This window comes from Ranitomeya imitator, chromosome 2 (assembly GCF_032444005.1).
Source record: "Ranitomeya imitator isolate aRanImi1 chromosome 2, aRanImi1.pri, whole genome shotgun sequence".
Lineage (NCBI taxonomy): Eukaryota > Metazoa > Chordata > Amphibia > Anura > Dendrobatidae > Ranitomeya > Ranitomeya imitator.
In genome coordinates, this window is record NC_091283.1 from 830,949,624 (window position 1) to 830,969,786 (window position 20,163).

Consider the following 20,163-nt stretch of genomic DNA (forward strand, 5'->3'; position numbering starts at 1 on the left):
ACATACATGCTACATACATACAACATACAATACATTCATACATACTACATACATCCAACATAAATACTACATACATACTACATACATACAGCATACTACATACATACTACATACTTACTACATACAATACATTCATGCATACTACATATATACAACATACATTCTACATACATACTACATACATACCACATGCTACATACATACTACATACATACAACATACTACATACATACTACATACAATACATTTATACATACTACATACGTCCAACATACATACTACATACATACTACATACATACAACATACTACATACAATACATTCATACATACTACATACATCCAACATACATACTACATACATACTACATACATACCACATACTACATACACACTACATACATACAACAAACTACATACATACTACATACAATACATTCATACATACTGCATACATCCAACATACAGTTAGGGCCAGAAATATTTGGACAGTGACACAATTTTCGCGAGTTGGGCTCTGCATGCCACCACATTGGATTTGAAATGAAACCTCTACAACAGAATTCAAGTGCAGATTGTAACGTTTAATTTGAAGGGTTGAACAAAAATATCTGATAGAAAATGTAGGAATTGTACACATTTCTTTACAAACACTCCACATTTTAGGAGGTCAAAAGTAATTGGACAAATAAACATAACCCAAACAAAATATTTGTATTTTCAATATTTTGTTGCAAATCCTTTGGAGGCAATCACTGCCTTAAGTCTGGAACCCATGGACATCACCAAACGCTGGGTTTCCTCCTTCTTAATGCTTTGCCAGGCCTTTACAGCCGCAGCCTTCAGGTCTTGCTTGTTTGTGGGTCTTTCCGTCTTAAGTCTGGATTTGAGCAAGTGAAATGCATGCTCAATTGGGTTTAGATCTGGAGATTGACTTGGCCATTGCAGAATGTTCCACTTTTTGGCACTCATGAACTCCTGGGTAGCTTTGGCTGTATGCTAGGGGTCATTGTCCATCTGTACTATGAAGCGCCGTCCAATCAACTTTGCAGCATTTGGCTGAATCTGGGCTGAAAGTATCTCCCGGTACACTTCAGAATTCATCCGGCTTCTCTTGTCTGCTCTTATGTCATCAATAAACACAAGTGACCCAGTGCCATTGAAAGCCATGCATGCCCATGCCATCACGTTGCCTCCACCATGTTTTACAGAGGATGTGGTGTGCCTTGGATCATGTGCCGTTCCCTTTCTTCTCCAAACTTTTTTCTTCCCATCATTCTGGTACAGGTTGATCTTTGTCTCATCTGTCCATAGAATACTTTTCCAGAACTGAGCTGGCTTCTTGAGGTGTTTTTCTGCAAATTTAACTCTGGCCTGTCTATTTTTGGTATTGATGAATGGTTTGCATCTAGATGTGAACCCTTTGTATTTACTGTCATGGAGTCTTCTCTTTACTGTTGACTTAGAGACAGATACACCTACTTCACTGAGAGTGTTCTGGACTTCAGTTGATGTTGTGAACGGGTTCTTCTTCACCAAATTAAGTATGCGGCGATCATCCACCACTGTTGTCATCCGTGGACGCCCAGGCCTTTTTGAGTTCCCAAGCTCACCAGTCAATTCCTTTTTTCTCAGAATGTACCCAACTGTTGATTTTGCTACTCCAAGCATGTCTGCTATCTCTCTGATGGATTTTTTCTTTTTTTTCAGCCTCAGGATGTTCTGCTTCACCTCAATTGAGAGTTCCTTTGACCGCATGTTGTCTGCTCACAGCAACAGCTTCCAAATGCAAAACCACACACCTGGAATCCACCCCTGACCTTTTAACTACTTCATTGATTACAGGTTAACGAGGGAGACGCCTTCAGAGTTAATTGCAGCCCTTAGAGTCCATTGTCCAATTACTTTTGGTCCCTTGAAAAAGAGGACGCTATGCATTACAGAGCTATGATTCCTAAACCCTTTCTCCGATTTGGATGTGGAAACTATCATATTGCAGCTGGGAGTGTGCACTTTCAGCCCATATTATATATATAATTGTATTTCTGAACATGTTTTTGTAAACAGCTAAAATAACAAAACTTGTGTCACTGTCCAAATATTTCTGGCCCTAACTGTAAATACTACATACATACTACATACATAAAACATACTACATACATACTACATACATACTACATACATACTACATACAATACATTCATACATTACATACAATACACACATATAGACATACAGTACATATAACATAGAGTACATATTCATCATCACTTGTCATTTTGATCCCCGAAGCCAGTGTCATCTGTAAAAAAGATTAAAATAACAAACAACCAATATACTCCCTGATCCGCAGAAATCCACGAGTGTCCCACGACGATCTCCCGTGGAGAACGGCAGCATCAGCTGATGCGACCGCTCTCTAGGGGCTCCAGGAATACAACGACGGGAGGAGGATATCCTTCCGCACTGTATTCCTCCGCCGCTGTAAAAAAATAGTCCCTAGTCTCACTTTTGGCATTGCTGTGTGAGAAATTTTCCCACGCAGCAATTGCCATAATGTGAGACTTTGAACTCTAGTAACCTCTCAGTGATGCACTGCAGGAGCCATTGTCTCCTGTCAGTGTGTCACTGAAGGTCCTATGGAGCAGTGACATCAGCCGATGTCACTGTTTTATAGGGGAGATCGTCGTGGGACACTCGTTATTAATTGGACTACGGTCGACAGGTAGTATACGGTTTATTATTTTACGTTTTTTTGCAGGCACTGAAGTATGGTAAGTATGGTTAAAATACTTTTTTCCTAATGTGTGTGTGTTTTATTAACCATTTACTAGTGTTGGATTAATAATGGATAGGCGTCTTATTGACGCCTCTCCATTATTAACCCGGCTTAATGTCACCTTACAATAGCAAGGTGGCATTAACCACTTATTACCCCATATTCCACCACTACACAGGAGTGGGAAGAGAGGGGCTAAGTGCCAGAATTGGCGTCATTTCTGGGGCGGCTGCGGACTGGTATTTGTAGCCGGGGGGGACCAATATCCATGGCCCCTCTCTGGGCTATGAATATCAGCCCGCAGCTGTCTGCATAGCCTTCCTGGCTATAAAATATAGGGGGACACGCGTCATTTTTTGGGCGGTCCCCCTATTTTAATAGCCAGTAAAGGCTACGTAGACAACTGTGGGCTGATATTCATAGCAGGCTACAAATATTGGCCCCCGGCCGTCGGCTTTCCCCCTCTGAGCAGAAAATTGCGCGGGAGCCCACGCCGTTTTTTTCTGTTTTTTTTTTTTAAATTAAACGCTCATTAAGGCCTCTTTCACACTGGCGTCAGTACAGGCCTGTCGCTATGCGTTGGGCCAACGTACTGACGCACGTTGTGAAATTTGTGCATGACATGGGCAGCAGATGCAGTTTTTCAATGCATCCGCTACCCATTCTGAAATCCGAGGAGCAGGGGGCGAAGTTTCGGCAGAGCATGTGCGGTAGAAAATTGTGGACGCGACAGACAAAAAAACGTTCACTTGAATGTTTTTTCGTGCCGACGGTCTGCCTAAACACGACGCATCCAGCAAAAAACGGATGAAACGTGTGGCCATCAGGAGCAATCCGGTGCTAATACAACTCTATGAGAAAAAAATGGATCCAGCAGAAAAAATGGATTCTGCAAATGTGCACGCAGGATGCGTTTTTTACCCATAGACTTGTATTAGCGACGGATCGTGACGGATGGCCACACATTGCGTCTGTCGTGCAACGGATCTGTCGTGTTTTGGCGGACCGTCGGCACGAAAACGTGAACTTTTTTTGTCCGTCGTGTCCGCCATTTTCTAACGTGCATGCGTGGCCAAAATTCCGCCCCCTCCTCCCCGGACTTCAGAATGGGCAGCGGATGCGTTGAAAAACTGCATCCGCTGCCCACGTCGTACACAAATTTCACAACGTGCATCGGTACGTCGGCCCGACGCATAGCGACAGACCAGTACCGACGCAAGTGTGAAAAAGGCCTTAATGAGCGTGTAATTAAAAAAAATGGAAAAAAACGGCGTGGGCTCCTGCGCAATTTTCTGCTTGGAGGGGGAAAGCCGATGGCCGGGGGCCAATATTTGTAGCCTGCTATGAATATCAGCCCGCAGCTGTCTGCATAGCCTTTACTGGCTATTAAAATAGGGGGACCCCCCCCAAAAAATGACGTGGGGTCCCCCTATATTTTATAGCCAGAAAGGCTACGCAGACAGCTGAGGGATAATATTCATAGCCTAGAGAGGGGCAGGACTGGCGCCATTTTGGGGCGCTGCACGCTGACTCACCCTTCCCCCCCAGCGCCGCTGCCACATTCAACTACAGTTGAATGCAATGATGGAGGAGAGAGCATCACCTGATGCTCCCTCTCCCATCATTCCCTGCTCTGCCACTGACACTGTGTCCCAGGCAGTGCAGCGGCAGCCGCTGAGACAGGAGCAGGGAACAACGCGGGCTCGAGGTGAGGTGAGCAGTGTGTTGTTTTTTTTTACTGTACTGTGGGGCCATTCTGGGGGGGAGAAGAGATGTGGGCTCTGCTGTATACTATGTGGGCTGTGCTCTATACTACTATGTGGGCTGTGCTCTATACTACTATGCGGGCTCTGCTGTATACTACTGTGTGGGCTGTGCTGTATACTACTGTGTGGGCTGTGCTATATACTATTATGTGGGCTCTGCAATATACTACTATGTGGGCTGTGCTGTATACTACTATGTGAGCTGTGCTCTATACTACTATGTGGGCTCTGCTGTATACTACAATGTGGGCTCTGCTGTATACTATGTAGGCTGTGCTATATACTACTGTGTGGGCTCTGCTGTATACTACTGTGTGGGCTGTGCTATATACTACTATGTGAGCTCTGCTGTATACTACTGTGTGGACTGTGCTATATACTACTATGTGGGCTCTGCTATATACTACTATGTGGGCTGTGCTATATACTGCTATGTGGGCTCTGCTATATACTACTGTGTGGGCTCTGCTATATACTACTGTGTGGGCTGTGCTATATACTACTATGTGGGCTGTGCTGTATACTACTATGTGGGCTGTGCTCTATACTACTATGTGGGCTCTGCTGTATACTAGAATGTGGGCTCTGCTGTATACTATGTAGGCTGTGCTATATACTACTGTGTGGGCTCTGCTGTATACTACTGTGTGGGCTGTGCTATATACTATTATGTGAGCTCTGCTGTATACTACTGTGTGGGCTGTGCTATATACTACTATGTGGACTCTGCTATATACTACTGTGTGGGCTGTGCTATATACTGCTATGTGGGCTCTGCTATATACTACTGTGTGGGCTGTGCTATATACTACTATGTGGGCTCTGCTGTATACTACTGTGTGGGCTGTGCTGTATACTACTATGTGGGCTCTGCTACATACTACTGTGTGGGCTGTGCTATATACTACTATGTGAGCTCTGCTGTATACTACTGTGTGGACTGTGCTATATACTACTATGTGGGCTCTGCTATATACTACTATGTGGGCTGTGCTATATACTGCTATGTGGGCTCTGCTATATACTACTGTGTGGGCTCTGCTATATACTACTGTGTGGGCTGTGCTATATACTACTATGTGGGCTGTGCTGTATACTACTATGTGGGCTGTGCTCTATACTACTATGTGGGCTCTGCTGTATACTAGAATGTGGGCTCTGCTGTATACTATGTAGGCTGTGCTATATACTACTGTGTGGGCTCTGCTGTATACTACTGTGTGGGCTGTGCTATATACTATTATGTGAGCTCTGCTGTATACTACTGTGTGGGCTGTGCTATATACTACTATGTGGACTCTGCTATATACTACTGTGTGGGCTGTGCTATATACTGCTATGTGGGCTCTGCTATATACTACTGTGTGGGCTGTGCTATATACTACTATGTGGGCTCTGCTGTATACTACTGTGTGGGCTGTGCTGTATACTACTATGTGGGCTCTGCTACATACTACTGTGTGGGCTGTGCTATATACTACTATGTGGGCTCTGCTATATACTACTGTGTGGGTTCTGCTATATACTACTATGTGGGCTCTGATATATACTACTATGTGGGCTCTGCTGTATGCTACTGTGTGGGCTGTGCTATATGCTACTATGTGGGCTCTGCTGTATACTAATGTGTAGGCTGTGCTATATACTACTATGTGGGCTCTGCTATATACTACTGTGTGGGCTGTGCTGTATACTACTGTGTAGGCTCTGCTATATACTACTGTGTGGGCTGTGCTATATACTACTATGTGGGCTCTGCTGTATTCTACTGTGTGGGCTGTGCTGTATACTACTATGTGGGCTGTGCTATATACTACTGTGTGGGCTGTGCTATATACTACTGTGTGGGCTCTACTGTATACTACTGTGTGAGCAGTGCTGTATACTACTGTGTGGGCAGTGCTGTATACTACTGTGTGGGCTGTGCTGTATACTGCTAAGTGGGCTGTGCTGTATACTACGTGGGCTGTGCTGTATACTAAGTGGGCTGTGCTGTGTACTGCTACGTAGGCTGTGTTATCTGCTATGCGGGTTGTGCTATACACTATGGGGGTATATTATATTCTATAGGGGAGGCCGTGTTATATGTTGTGAATTCTGTGGCTGAATTCACTCCTGTGGTCACAAGTGGTACTGCAGCTTCTGAGCTTCCTCCCTCAGGTGTTCTGGTGAGCTCGTTGGCTGCTTTGTTATTTAACTCCACCTGATTCTGTCTTCCTTGCTCCTTGTCAATGTTCCAGTGTTGCTGCTCTGCTTAGATAAGTGCTTCTTTGCTTTTGTTGCAACTTTTTCTGTCCAGCTTGTCATTTCGTTTTGCTGGAAGCTCTGAGACGCAAAGGGTGTACCGCCGTGCCGTTAGTTTGGCACGGTGGGTCTTTTTGCCCCCTTTGCGTGGTTTTTTGCTTTAGGGTTTTTTGTAGACTGCAAAGTTCTCTTTGCTATCCTCGCTCTATCTAGAATATCGGGCCTCACTTTGCTGAATCTATTTCATCCCTACGTTTGTCTTTTCATCTTGCTAACAGTCATTATATGTGGGGGGCTGCCTTTTCCTTTGGGGTATTTCTCTGAGGCAAGTCAGGCTTGTTTTTCTATCTTCAGGCTAGTCAGCTCTTCAGGCTGTGCCGAGTTGCATAGGTAGTGTCAGGCGCAATCCACAGCTGCCTTTAGTTGTGTTTAGGTTAGGTTCAGGTATTGCGGTCTACAGAGATTCCACGTCTCAGAGCTCGTTCTATTGTTTTTGAGTTATTGTCAGATCACTGTATGTGCTCTGATTGCTGGCACACTGTGTCACTGGATTGCCTACATAACAGTACAAGGAGCCAACCTAATGATTCTCAATAGAGGGAAAAAAGAAGTTCTGACACCTTTTTTTTTTTCTCAGCTCTGTGTTCAGTCTTTTTTTCCCCCTAGACATTTGGGTGTTTCAGGACACAGGTGTGGACATGGATATTCAGGGTCTGTGCTCTTCAATGGATAATCTCGTTACACATGTACAAAGGATTCAAGATACTATTGATCAGAAATCTATGTTAGAACCAAGAATTCCTATTCCTGAATTGTTTTTTGGTGATAGAACTAAGTTTCTTAATTTCAAAAATAATTGTAAGCTATTTCTGGCCTTGAAACCTCATTCTTCTGGTAATCCTATTCAACAGGTTTTGATTATTATTTCTTTTTTGCGCGGCGACCCTCAGGACTGGGCATTTTCTCTTGCGCCAGGAGACCCTGCATTGAGTAATGTCAATGCGTTTTTCCTGGCGCTCGGATTACTTTACGATGAGCCTAATTCAGTGGATGAGGCTGAGAAAAATTTTCTGGCTTTGTGCCAGGGTCAGGATGATATAGTAACATAGTAACATAGTAACATAGTTAGTAAGGCCGAAAAAAGACATTTGTCCATCCAGTTCAGCCTATATTCCATCATAATAAATACCCAGATCTACGTCCTTCTACAGAACCTAATAATTGTATGATACAATATTGTTCTGCTCCAGGAAGACATCCAGGCCTCTCTTGAACCCCTCGACTGAGTTCGCCATCACCACCTCCTCAGGCAAGCAATTCCAGATTCTCACTGCCCTAACAGTAAAGAATCCTCTTCTATGTTGGTGGAAAAACCTTCTCTCCTCCAGACGCAAAGAATGTCCCCTTGTGCCCGTCACCTTCCTTGGTATAAACAGATCCTCAGCGAGATATTTGTATTGTCCCCTTATATACTTATACATGGTTATTAGATCGCCCCTCAGTATATAGAAGTATACAGAAGTATATTGTCAGAAATTTAGGAAGTGGTCAGTACTCACTCTGTGGAATGAATCTGCGCTGGCAGCTTTGTTCAGAAAGGGTCTCTCTGAGGCTCTTAAGGATGTCATGGTGGGTTTTCCTATGCCTGCTGGTTTGAATGAGTCTATGTCTTTGGCCATTCAGATCGGTCGACGCTTGCGCGAGCGTAAATCTGTGCACCATTTGGCAGTATTGTCTAAGATTAAACCTGAGCCTATGCAGTGCGATAGGACTATGACCAGAGTTGAACGGCAAGAACACAGACGTCTGAATGGTCTGTGTTTCTACTGTGGTGATTCCACTCATGCTATTTCTGATTGTCCTAAGCGCACTAAGCGGTTCGATAGGTCTGCCGTCATTGGTACTGTACAATCCAAATTCCTTCTGTCCATTACCTTGATATGCTCTTTGTCATCGTATTCTGTCATGGCGTTTGTGGATTCAGGCGCTGCCCTGAATCTGATGGATTTGGATTATGCTAAACGTTGTGGGTTTTTCTTGGACCCTTTGCGGTGTCCTATTCCGTTGAGAGGAATTGATGCTACACCTTTGGCCAAGAATAAACCTCAGTACTGGACCCAGCTGACCATGTGCATGGCTCCTGCACATCAGGAAGTTATTCGCTTTCTGGTGCTACATAATCTGCATGATGTGGTCGTGTTGGGGTTGCCATGGCTGCAAACCCATAATCCAGTATTGGATTGGAACTCTATGTCGGTATCCAGCTGGGGTTGTCAGGGGGTACATGGTGATGTTCCATTTTTGTCTATTTCGTCATCCACTCCTTCTGAGGTCCCAGAGTTCTTGTCTGATTATCAGGATGTATTTGAAGAGCCCAAGTCCGATGCCCTACCTCCGCATAGGGATTGTGATTGTGCTATCAATTTGATTCCTGGTAGTAAATTCCCTAAAGGTCGATTATTTAATTTATCCGTGCCTGAACACGCCGCTATGCGCAGTTATGTGAAGGAATCCCTGGAGAAGGGACATATTCGCCCATCGTCATCACCACTGGGAGCAGGGTTCTTTTTTGTAGCCAAGAAGGATGGTTCGCTGAGACCGTGTATTGATTACCGCCTTCTTAATAAGATCACTGTTAAATTTCAGTATCCCTTGCCATTGTTATCTGACTTGTTTGCTCGGATTAAGGGGGCTAGTTGGTTCACTAAGATAGATCTTCGTGGTGCGTATAATCTGGTGAGAATCAGGCAAGGAGATGAATGGAAAACTGCATTTAATACGCCCGAGGGTCATTTTGAGTATCTAGTGATGCCGTTCGGACTTGCCAATGCTCCATCTGTGTTTCAGTCTTTTATGCATGACATCTTCCGTGAGTATCTGGATAAATTCCTGATTGTTTACTTGGATGACATTTTGATATTCTCAAATGATTGGGACTCTCATGTGAAGCAGGTCAGAATGGTTTTCCAGGTCCTGCGTGCTAATTCTTTGTTTGTGAAGGGATCAAAGTGTCTCTTCGGTGTGCAGAAAGTTTCATTTTTGGGGTTCATCTTTTCCCCTTCTACTATCGAGATGGATCCAGTTAAGGTCCAAGCCATCCAGGATTGGACTCAGCCGACATCTCTGAAAAGTCTGCAAAAATTCCTGGGCTTTGCTAATTTTTATCGTCGCTTCATCTGTAATTTTTCTAGCATTGCCAAACCATTGACCGATTTGACCAAGAAGGGTGCTTATTTGGTTAATTGGTCTTCTGCTGCTGTGGAAGCTTTTCAGGAGTTGAAGCATCGTTTTTGTTCTGACCCTGTGTTGTGTCAACCAGATGTTTCTCTTCCGTTCCAGGTCGAGGTTGATGCTTCTGAGATTGGAGCAGGGGCGGTTTTGTCACAGACAGGTTCTGGTTGCTCAGTGTTGAAACCATGTGCTTTCTTTTCCAGGAAGTTTTCGGCTGCTGAGCGTAATTATGATGTGGGCAACCGAGAGTTGCTGGCCATGAAGTGGGCATTCGAGGAATGGCGTCATTGGCTTGAAGGAGCTAAGCATCGCGTGGTGGTATTGACTGATCATAAGAACCTTACTTATCTCGAGTCTGCCAAGCGCTTGAATCCTAGACAGGCCCGTTGGTCGTTATTTTTTGCCCGCTTCGATTTTGTGATTTCGTACCTTCCGGGCTCTAAAAATGTGAAGGCGGATGCTCTGTCTAGGAGTTTTGTGCCCGACTCTCCGGGTTCATCTGAGCCGGCGAGTATCCTCAAGGAAGGAGTCATTGTGTCTGCCATCTCCCCTGATTTGCGGCGAGTGTTGCAAAAATTTCAGGCGAATAAACCTGATCGTTGTCCGGCGGAGAGACTGTTCGTTCCTGATAGGTGGACTAGTAAAGTTATCTCTGAACTTCATTGTTCGGTGTTGGCTGGTCATCCTGGAATCTTTGGTACCAGAGAGTTAGTGGCTAGATCCTTCTGGTGGCCATCTCTGTCACGGGATGTACGTACTTTTGTGCAGTCCTGTGGGATTTGTGCTAGGGCTAAGCCCTGCTGTTCACGTGCCAGTGGGTTGCTTTTGCCCTTGCCGGTCCCAAAGAGGCCTTGGACACATATTTCGATGGATTTCATTTCTGACCTTCCCGTTTCTCAAAAGATGTCAGTCATTTGGGTGGTCTGTGATCGCTTTTCTAAAATGGTCCATCTGGTGCCCTTGGTTAAATTGCCTTCCTCCTCTGATTTGGTGCCTTTGTTCTTCCAGCATGTGGTTCGTTTGCATGGCATTCCTGAGAATATTGTTTCTGACAGAGGTTCCCAGTTTGTTTCAAGGTTTTGGCGAGCCTTTTGTGGTAGGATGGGCATTGACCTATCTTTTTCCTCGGCTTTCCATCCTCAGACTAATGGCCAGACCGAACGAACCAATCAGACCTTGGAAACATATCTGAGATGTTTTGTTTCTGCAGACCAGGATGATTGGGTGTCCTTTTTGCCGTTGGCTGAGTTCGCCCTTAATAATCGGGCCAGCTCGGCTACCTTGATCTCTCCATTTTTCTGCAATTCTGGGTTCCATCCTCGTTTCTCTTCAGGACAGGTTGAGTCTTCGGACTGTCCTGGTGTGGATTCTGTGGTGGACAGGTTGCAGCAGATCTGGACTCAGGTAGTGGACAATTTGACCTTGTCCCAGGAGAAGGCTCAACTTTTCGCTAATCGCAGACGCCGTGTGGGTCCCCGACTTCGTGTTGGGGATCTGGTTTAGTTATCTTCTCATCATATTCCTATGAAGGTTTCCTCTCCTAAATTTAAACCTCGTTTTATTGGTCCGTATAGGATTTCTGAGATTCTCAATCCTGTGTCTTTTCGTCTGACCCTCCCAGACTCCTTTTCCATACATAATGTATTCCATAGGTCGTTGTTGCGGAGATACATGGCACCTATGGTTCCATCTGTTGAGCCTCCTGCCCCGGTTTTGGTGGAGGGGGAATTGGAGTATATTGTGGAGAAAATTTTGGATTCTCGTGTTTCTAGACGCAAACTCCAGTATCTGGTTAAATGGAAGGGTTATGCTCAGGAAGATAATTCCTGGGTTTTTGCCTCTGATGTCCATGCTCCAGATCTTGTTCGTGCCTTTCATGTGGCTCATCCTGGTCGGCCTGGGGGCTCTGGTGAGGGTTCGGTGACCCCTCCTCAAGGGGGGGGTACTGTTGTGAATTCTGTGGCTGAATTCACTCCTGTGGTCACAAGTGGTACTGCAGCTTCTGAGCTTCCTCCCTCAGGTGTTCTGGTGAGCTCGTTGGCTGCTTTGTTATTTAACTCCACCTGATTCTGTCTTCCTTGCTCCTTGTCAATGTTCCAGTGTTGGATCTGAGCTTCTGGATCTTTCCTGTGGCCTGCTGCTCTGCTTAGATAAGTGCTTCTTTGCTTTTGTTGCAACTTTTTCTGTCCAGCTTGTCATTTCGTTTTGCTGGAAGCTCTGAGACGCAAAGGGTGTACCGCCGTGCCGTTAGTTCGGCACGGTGGGTCTTTTTGCCCCCTTTGCGTGGTTTTTTGCTTTAGGGTTTTTTGTAGACTGCAAAGTTCTCTTTGCTATACTCGCTCTATCTAGAATATCGGGCCTCACTTTGCTGAATCTATTTCATCCCTACGTTTGTCTTTTCATCTTGCTAACAGTCATTATATGTGGGGTCTGCCTTTTCCTTTGGGGTATTTCTCTGAGGCAAGTCAGGCTTGGTTTTCTATCTTCAGGCTAGTCAGCTCCTCAGGCTGTGCCGAGTTGCATAGGTAGTGTCAGGCACAATCCACAGCTGCCTTTAGTTGTGTTTAGGTTAGGTTCAGGTATTGCGGTCTACAGAGATTCCACGTCTCAGAGCTCGTTCTATTGTTTTTGGGTTATTGTCAGATCACTGTATGTGCTCTGATTGCTGACACACTGTGTCACTGGATTGCGTACATAACAGTTATATACTATGTGGCTGTGTTATAAACTATTGTGGTTGTATTATATTCTATGGGGGAGGCTGTGTTATATACTATGGGGGGCTGCATTATATTCTATGGGGGCTACATTATATATTATGGGGAGGTGGGCTGTATTATATTCTATGGGGTGGCTGCATTATACTCTGGGGTGGCTGCATTATACTCTGGGATAGCTGCATTATATTCTGTAGGGTGGTGGCTACATTATACTATATGTGGGCTGCATTATACTGTATTGAGGACTATGGGGAATACGTTATACTATATGAAGAACTATGGGGTGCAGTATACTATGGGAAGTGAATTGTACTACATGGATGACTATGGCGGTGCATTATACTATATGGAGCACTATGCGGAGTGTATTAAGCTCCGGGCCGGACTCGCCATTGGGCGGTTCTGGCAAATGCCAGAAGGGCCGGTGCCAATAGTGGGCCGCTGCGCGCTGACTCACCCTTCCCTCCCCCAGCGCCGCCGCCGCATTCAAATATACAGGCGTCATAGACGCCGGTACAGTTGAATGCAATGATAGAGGAGAGAGCGTCACCGGACGCTCCCTCTCCCATCATTCCCCGCTCTGCCTCTGACACTGCAGGTGCACGCGCACTCTCTGTGTCCCAGGCAGTGCAGCGGCAACCGCCGAGACAGGAACAGGGAGTGGCTGCATTATGTTCTGTAGGGTGGTGGCTGCATTATACTATATGTGGGCTGCATTATACTGTATTGAGGACTATGGGAAATACGTTATACTATATGAAGAACTATGGGGTGCATTATACTATGGGAAGTGAATTGTACTACATGGATGACTATGGTGGTGCATTATACTATATGGAGCACTATGAGGAGTGTATTATGCTATATGGAAGACTGAGCAGTGTATTTTAATATATGGAGGACTATAGTGAGTGTATTATACTATGTGGAGGACTGTGGTGCACATTATAATATATGGAGGACTATGGGGTGTATTTTACTAAACAAGTAAAACGCTGCATATTCAGATTGTTTTTGCTGGAACAAAAATCATTGTTCTCAGCAGCACATCGCCGGTGTAAACTGTAGATGTGCTGCTGATAACATGATACTGTATGGTGATCTGTTAGTGATATATTAGTGATCGTTCTGTCCCATCATTATTCCTCAGCTGGTGGAAAGAGGCCGGGAAACAAGCATTGAACAACTTCAGTATTGTCAATCAAACTCATTTAGCGGCCTGAACTCAGCGCTTGTAAATACAACCGAAATGCATTTGTGTGATGTGCAATATGTTAGCATTTGGGGCCTCATTTTAAACTTTGCCTAGGGCCCCACTTTGCCTAAAACCGGCCCTGCCTACAAGTGTACAAAGATATTATACAGTCACCATGTGACAAGTGGGCCTATGTAACTTCAAATGCCAGGGCTGAAATTTTAGTCCCAGTCCGGCCCTGGAGAGGGGCCATGGATATTGGCCCCCTCGGCTACAAATACCAGTCGGCAGCCGCCCCAGAAATGACGCACCTGTGATAAGGGGATAATGTCACCTTGCTATTGTAAGGTGACATTAAGCCTGGTTAATAATGGAGAGACGTCAATAAGACGCCTATCCATTATTAATCCAATACTAGTAAATGGTTAATAAAACGCACACACATTAGGAAAAAAGTATTTTAATATTCTTCATTTAACCATACTTACCATACTTCAGCGCCTGCAAAAAAACGTAAAATAATAAACCGTGTACTACCTGTCCGCCGTAGTCCAATTAATAACGAGTGTCCCACGACGATCTCCCCTATAGAACAGTGACATCGGGTGATGTCACCGCTCTATAGGACCCTCAGTGACACACTGACAGGAGACAATGGCTCCTGCAGTGCATCACTGAGAGGTTACTAGAGTTCAAAATCTCACTTTATGGCAATTGCTGTGTGGAAAAATTTCTCACACAGCAATGCCAAAAGTGAGACTAGGAACTATTTTTTTACAGCGGCGGAGGAATACAGTGCGGAAGGATACCCTCCTCCCGTCATTGTATTCCTGGGCCCCTAGAGAGCGGTCGCATCAGCTGATGCTGCCGTTCTCCACGGGAGATCGTCGTGGGACAGTCGTGGATTTCTGCGGATCAGGGAGTATATTGGTTGTTTGTTATTTTAATCTTTTTAAAGATGACACTGGCTTCGGGGATCAAAATGACAAGTGATGGTGAGTATGTACTCTGTTATATGTACTGTATGTCTGTATGTAATGTATGAATGTATTGTATGTAGTATGTATGTTTTATGTATGTAGTATGTATGTTGTATGTATGTAGTATGTATGTTGTATGTATGTATGTAGTATGTATGTAGTTTGTATGTACTATGTACAGTATGTAGTAAGTATGTATGTTGTAAGTATGTAGGAATGTAGACTGTATGTATGTAGTATGTATGTAGCATGTATGTAGTATGTATGTAGTATGAATGAAGTATGTATGTAGTATGTATGTATGTAGTATGTATGTATGTAGTCTGTATGTAGTATGTACTATGCATGTAGTATGTATGTACTATGTGTGTAGTATGTATGTAGTATGTATGTAGTATGTATATATGTAGTATGTATGTAGCATGTATGTAGTATGTAGTATGTAAGTATGTAGTATGTAGTATGTATGAAGTATGTATGTAGTATGTATGTATGTATGTATGTAGTATATATGTATGTAGTATGTATGTATGTAGTATGTACTATGTATGTACTATGTATGTATGTAGTATGTATGTAGTATGTATGTAGTATGTACTGTATGTAGTACGTATGTAGTATGTATGTATGTATGTAGTATGTATGTATGTAATATGTATGTAGTATGTATGTATGTAGTATGTATGTATGTACAGTATGTAGTATGTATGTAGTATGTATGTATGTTGTATGTATGTAGTATGTATTTTTTTTGTCTTTACATTCGACACATTAGCTGGATGATGGGACTACTACTACTGTCCCATCATTGGCTAATGTGTCAATCACTGCCATTGTAGCAGGCATAGCCCGATGAGACTTGTAGTCCCATCGGACGATGCCTGCACACAAACACAAGGACTCCCGGCAGGCCGCACAGACCCCCGAGAGGCCCATACAGACCCCCGGCAGGCTGCACAGACTCCCGGCAGGCCGCACAGACCCCCGAGAGGCCCATACAGACCCCCGGCAGGCCGCACAGACCCCCGGCAGGCCGCACAGACCCCCGAGAGGCCCGTACAGAGCCCCGGCAGGCCGCACTGACCCCTGGCAGGCCGCACAGACCCCCGGCAGGCCCGCACAAACCCCCGGCAGGCCACACAGACCCCTGGCAGGCCCGTTCAGACCCCAGGCAGGCCCGCACAGACCCCCACGGTCACGCACAGACCCCACCCGCACACACAGACATGCAGTCTGGTATCCGTTATCTTAAAAGTATCGGAACTCAGTATCGGAAATCCAATACAACGAATATCGGCCGATACCCGATATTTGCAGTATCGGAATGCTCATCACTACTAATGATCTGCTTTGGCAGCGATTGTCAACCGATGTGGGTGCTTGACCAGAGTGCTGCAGTTTTTCTTCTTTGCTTGACTCCAGTTAAACCCCTTTCACTTTTTTGTATCATAGCTTGGACTATATTACACCCCACAATGTAATGGTCTCAAGCTATCAAATATCTCACCTCCACAGTCACAGTTCGCACAACGGTGTCCTTGCGGGGAGATTGGCCAGGGTCATTTGGTCCATCACAAGTGTCGCTAATTTGAGTTGTTTCAGCAGACACGGTAACACTGAGCTCACCTGTAGCGAGGAACAAGCCAGGAATACATAATTAGCTACAGAAATGTATGCATGTTGGCACATGTACACGAAAATGATGCTTACCAATAATATTGGCTTGTGCTTCCCAGGTGTAGGTGGCGCTACCATTGGTACAAATGCAGGCACCCTGCTGGCCGTCCTTCAGTTCAGCATTAAATGCATTGGTGTTTTCTAAAGTCGCTTGGACCTAAAGTGGCAGCAATGTAAATCTCCAATGTTATTAGGTTCTCTAAGGGTTAGTGTAGAAAAGAAAAAACAACAAATTTTCTTACTTTTGCACATTTTTTCATGTAATTGCGTGCAACTCCCTTGAGGACCAAGGTTTCTCCTCGAATAAAAGAATATGGTAAAGTGAGTTCCATGAAGAATGGAAGGAAAGTGGTATAGTTAGCTGAGTGTTTAGTCATTCCAAAACCGGTTTCTTCGGATAGAGAGGCATGGCCTTCAGTGCTAAAAAGAAAAAAAAACACCATGAAGGGGGTACATTTCTTACTACAGGGACCATTGTTGGCACTTGAACTGAGTTAGACAGTTAAGATTCCTGAACAGAACCAGCCAAGTACTGCAAGAAAGTGCCCAATATAGCATTTAAAAAAAAAATTAAAGCAAGTGTGACCAGCTAGTTATGCAATTATAATATAGAGATATACTTACTCGAGAGGAACCATAACCCACATGAAAGTTTCAGGAGGGTTATTCTAACAGATTCAATAGGTGCAGCTCTACCTGCACCTACTGGACTTGCTGGGGGCCAAACTGCTGGGACTCACACCAATCCGATGAGTATACTCGTCACTTGAGTTTTTCCGAGCATGCTCGGATGTTCTCCGAGTATTTTGGGCATGCTCATAGATTATGTTTGTGTCTCCACAGCTGCACGATTTGCAACTGCTAGACAGCCTGAATTCATGCAGGGATTGCCTGTTTGTTAGGGAGTCCCCACATGTATTCAGGCTGTCTAGCAGCCACATTTTACCCCCACACATTTCGCCCTCAGCAGTTCGCCCATTTCGTCCCTGGCAGTTCGTCCCCGGATGTTTCGCCCCCGGCAGTTCGTCCCTGGATGTTTGTACCCTTGTGGTTCATGAATTCCCCCTCCGTCATCAATGTTTCGCCGCCGGCAGTTCGCCCCAGGATGTTTGTACCCTTGTGGTTCATGAATTCCGGTCTGTCATCAATGTTACGCCCCCAGCAGTTCGCCCCCGGATGTTTGTACCCTGTTTTGCCCCCATAATTTTGTGTTTGGATGTTTCACCAGTTTGTCCTTGTGGTTCATGAATTCCCGTCCGTCATCAATCCACATGCCACAAAAGTACTGTACAGAGTGCTGCACTTTTGTGACATGTTTAATCAACTGTTTCCATCTGTAAACCTCACAACTGATTGCATTATGGTGTCATAGCATTTTGCTCGCAATTTTAACAAGACATTTTCCAAAACTTTTCTAAGCCTGTGTGCACACATTCAGGATTTTTCGCATTTTTTCGTGTTTTTTTTTTCGCTATAAAAACGCTTAAAAAATGCATACATATGCATCCCATCATTTATAATGCATTCTGCAATTCTTGTGCATATGTTGCGTTTTTTTCCACGAAAAAACGCATTGTGGTAAAAAAAAAATGCATCGTGGTAAAAAACGCAGCATGTTCATTAATTTTGCAGCTTTTTTGCGGATTTCCCACTACATTATTGCATTGGGAACCTCCGGAAAAAAACGCAAAAAATCTGCGCAAAAAATGCGAGAAAAACACTGAAAAAACGCATACATATGCATCCCATCATTTAGGCTATGTGCACACATTCAGGATTTTTCGCGTTTTTTCACTATAAAACACGATAAAAACGCATACATATGCATCCCATCATTTATAATGCATTCTGCAATTCTTGTGCATATGTTGCAGTTTTTCCCGCAAAAAAACGCATTGTGGTAAAAAAAAAATGCATCGTGGTAAAAAAAACGCAGCAGGTTCATTAACTTTGCGTTTTTTTCGCGTTTTTACTGCTATATAATGCATTGGGAAAGCTCTGGAAAAAAAGTGGTAAAAACGCGTAAAAACGCATGCGGATTTCTTGCAGAAAAAATGCATGCATATGCATCCCATCATTTATAATGCATTCTGCAATTTTTGTACATATGTCGCGTTTTTTCCGTGAAAAAAAAACGCATCGTGGTAAAAAACGCAGCATGTTCATTAATTTTGCAGCTTTTTTTTGCGGATTTCCCATTACATTATTGCATTGGGAACCTCCGGAAAAAAACACAAAAAATACACGCAAGAAATGCGAGAAAAACACTTTAAAAACGCATACATATGCATCCCATCATTTAGGCTATGTGCACACATTCAGGATTTTTCACATTTTTTTGCTATAAAAAACGATAAAAAAACGCATTGTGGTAAAATAAATGCATCGTGGTAAAAAAACGCAGCATGTTCATTAATTTTGCGTTTTTTTTTGCGTTTTTACTGCTATATAATGCATTGGGAAAGCTCTGGAAAAAAAGTGGTAAAAACACAAAAAAACGCATGCGGATTTCTTGCAGAAAAAATGCATGCATATGCATCCCATCATTTATAATGCATTCTACAATTTTTGTGCATATGTTGCATTTTTTTCCACGAAAAAAACGCATCATGGTAAAAAAAGGCAGCATGTTTATTAATTTTGCGTTTTTTTTCGCATTTTTACTGCTATATAATGCATAGGGAAAGCTCTGGAAAAAAAAGTGGTAAAAACGTGAAACAACGCATGCAGATTTCTTGCAGAAAAAACGCATACATATGCATCCCATCATTTGTAATGCATTCTGCAATTTTTGTACATATGCCGCGTTTTTTTCCGTGAAAAAAACGCATTGCGGTAAGAAACGCAGCATGTTCTGCAAAATTAATTGCAGATTTTTTGCGGATTTCCCACTATATTATTGCATTGGTAGCCTCCGGAAAAAAACGCGAAAAATCGTGAAATGTGCGGGGGTGAAACATCCTGGGGGCCAAATGCTGGAGATGAAATGTTCGGGGGCGAAATGTACAAACATCCGGGGGCGAACTGCTGGGGGTGAACTGCCGGGGGCGAAACATCCTAGGGGCCAAATGCTGGGGACAAAATGTGCCGGGGCGAAATGCACCCAAGGGCGAACTGCTGGGGGCGAACTGCTGGGGGCAAAATGTGCGGGGGTGAAATGTGCGGGGGCGAAACATCCTGGGGCCAAATGCTAGGGACTAAATGTTCGCGGGTGAAATGTACCCAGGGGCGAACTGCTGGGGGCGAAATGTGTGGGGGTGAAATGTACCAAGGGGCGAACTGCTGGGGGCGAACTGCTGGGGGTGAACTGTTGGGGGCGAACTGCTGGGGGCGAAACATCCAAATCCCGGTACAGGGATATGTGCAGGTTCTTAGCTGCCAGCACTTTCTAGGCACAAACCTCTATTGCAAACAGAGTGGACACAATTCTGTAAAGACTTTGCCTCTCCATAGAGCTCACAGAATAATGAAGGATTTGTATTGGTGCTGTAGTGCTGAAGTCAGTATTTGGCATATTGCTGGGGTATTGACTACCATTGTGGTGGGGCATTAGCTGCAGTTGTAGTGGGGCG

The 20,163-nt window shown here is 44.3% G+C and overlaps 2 protein-coding genes across 5 annotated transcripts in view; one reads left to right on the plus strand and one right to left on the minus strand.

The window, feature by feature from the left end:
* LOC138666017 (ovostatin-like) overlaps window positions 1-20,163 on the plus strand; it is a 219,747-nt gene that overhangs the window by 52,784 nt on the left and 146,800 nt on the right. The gene's annotated exons all lie outside the window — the stretch shown is intronic.
* LOC138666016 (alpha-2-macroglobulin-like) overlaps window positions 1-20,163 on the minus strand; it is a 30,345-nt gene that overhangs the window by 8,759 nt on the left and 1,423 nt on the right. The window contains exons 2-4 of the mRNA XM_069754071.1: window positions 16,834-17,011; window positions 16,625-16,748; window positions 16,422-16,540 (exon numbers count right to left, since the gene is read on the minus strand). Of these exons, the coding sequence (XP_069610172.1) occupies window positions 16,422-16,540; window positions 16,625-16,748; window positions 16,834-17,011 (421 nt within the window). The remainder of the gene's footprint in view (window positions 1-16,421; window positions 16,541-16,624; window positions 16,749-16,833; window positions 17,012-20,163) is intronic.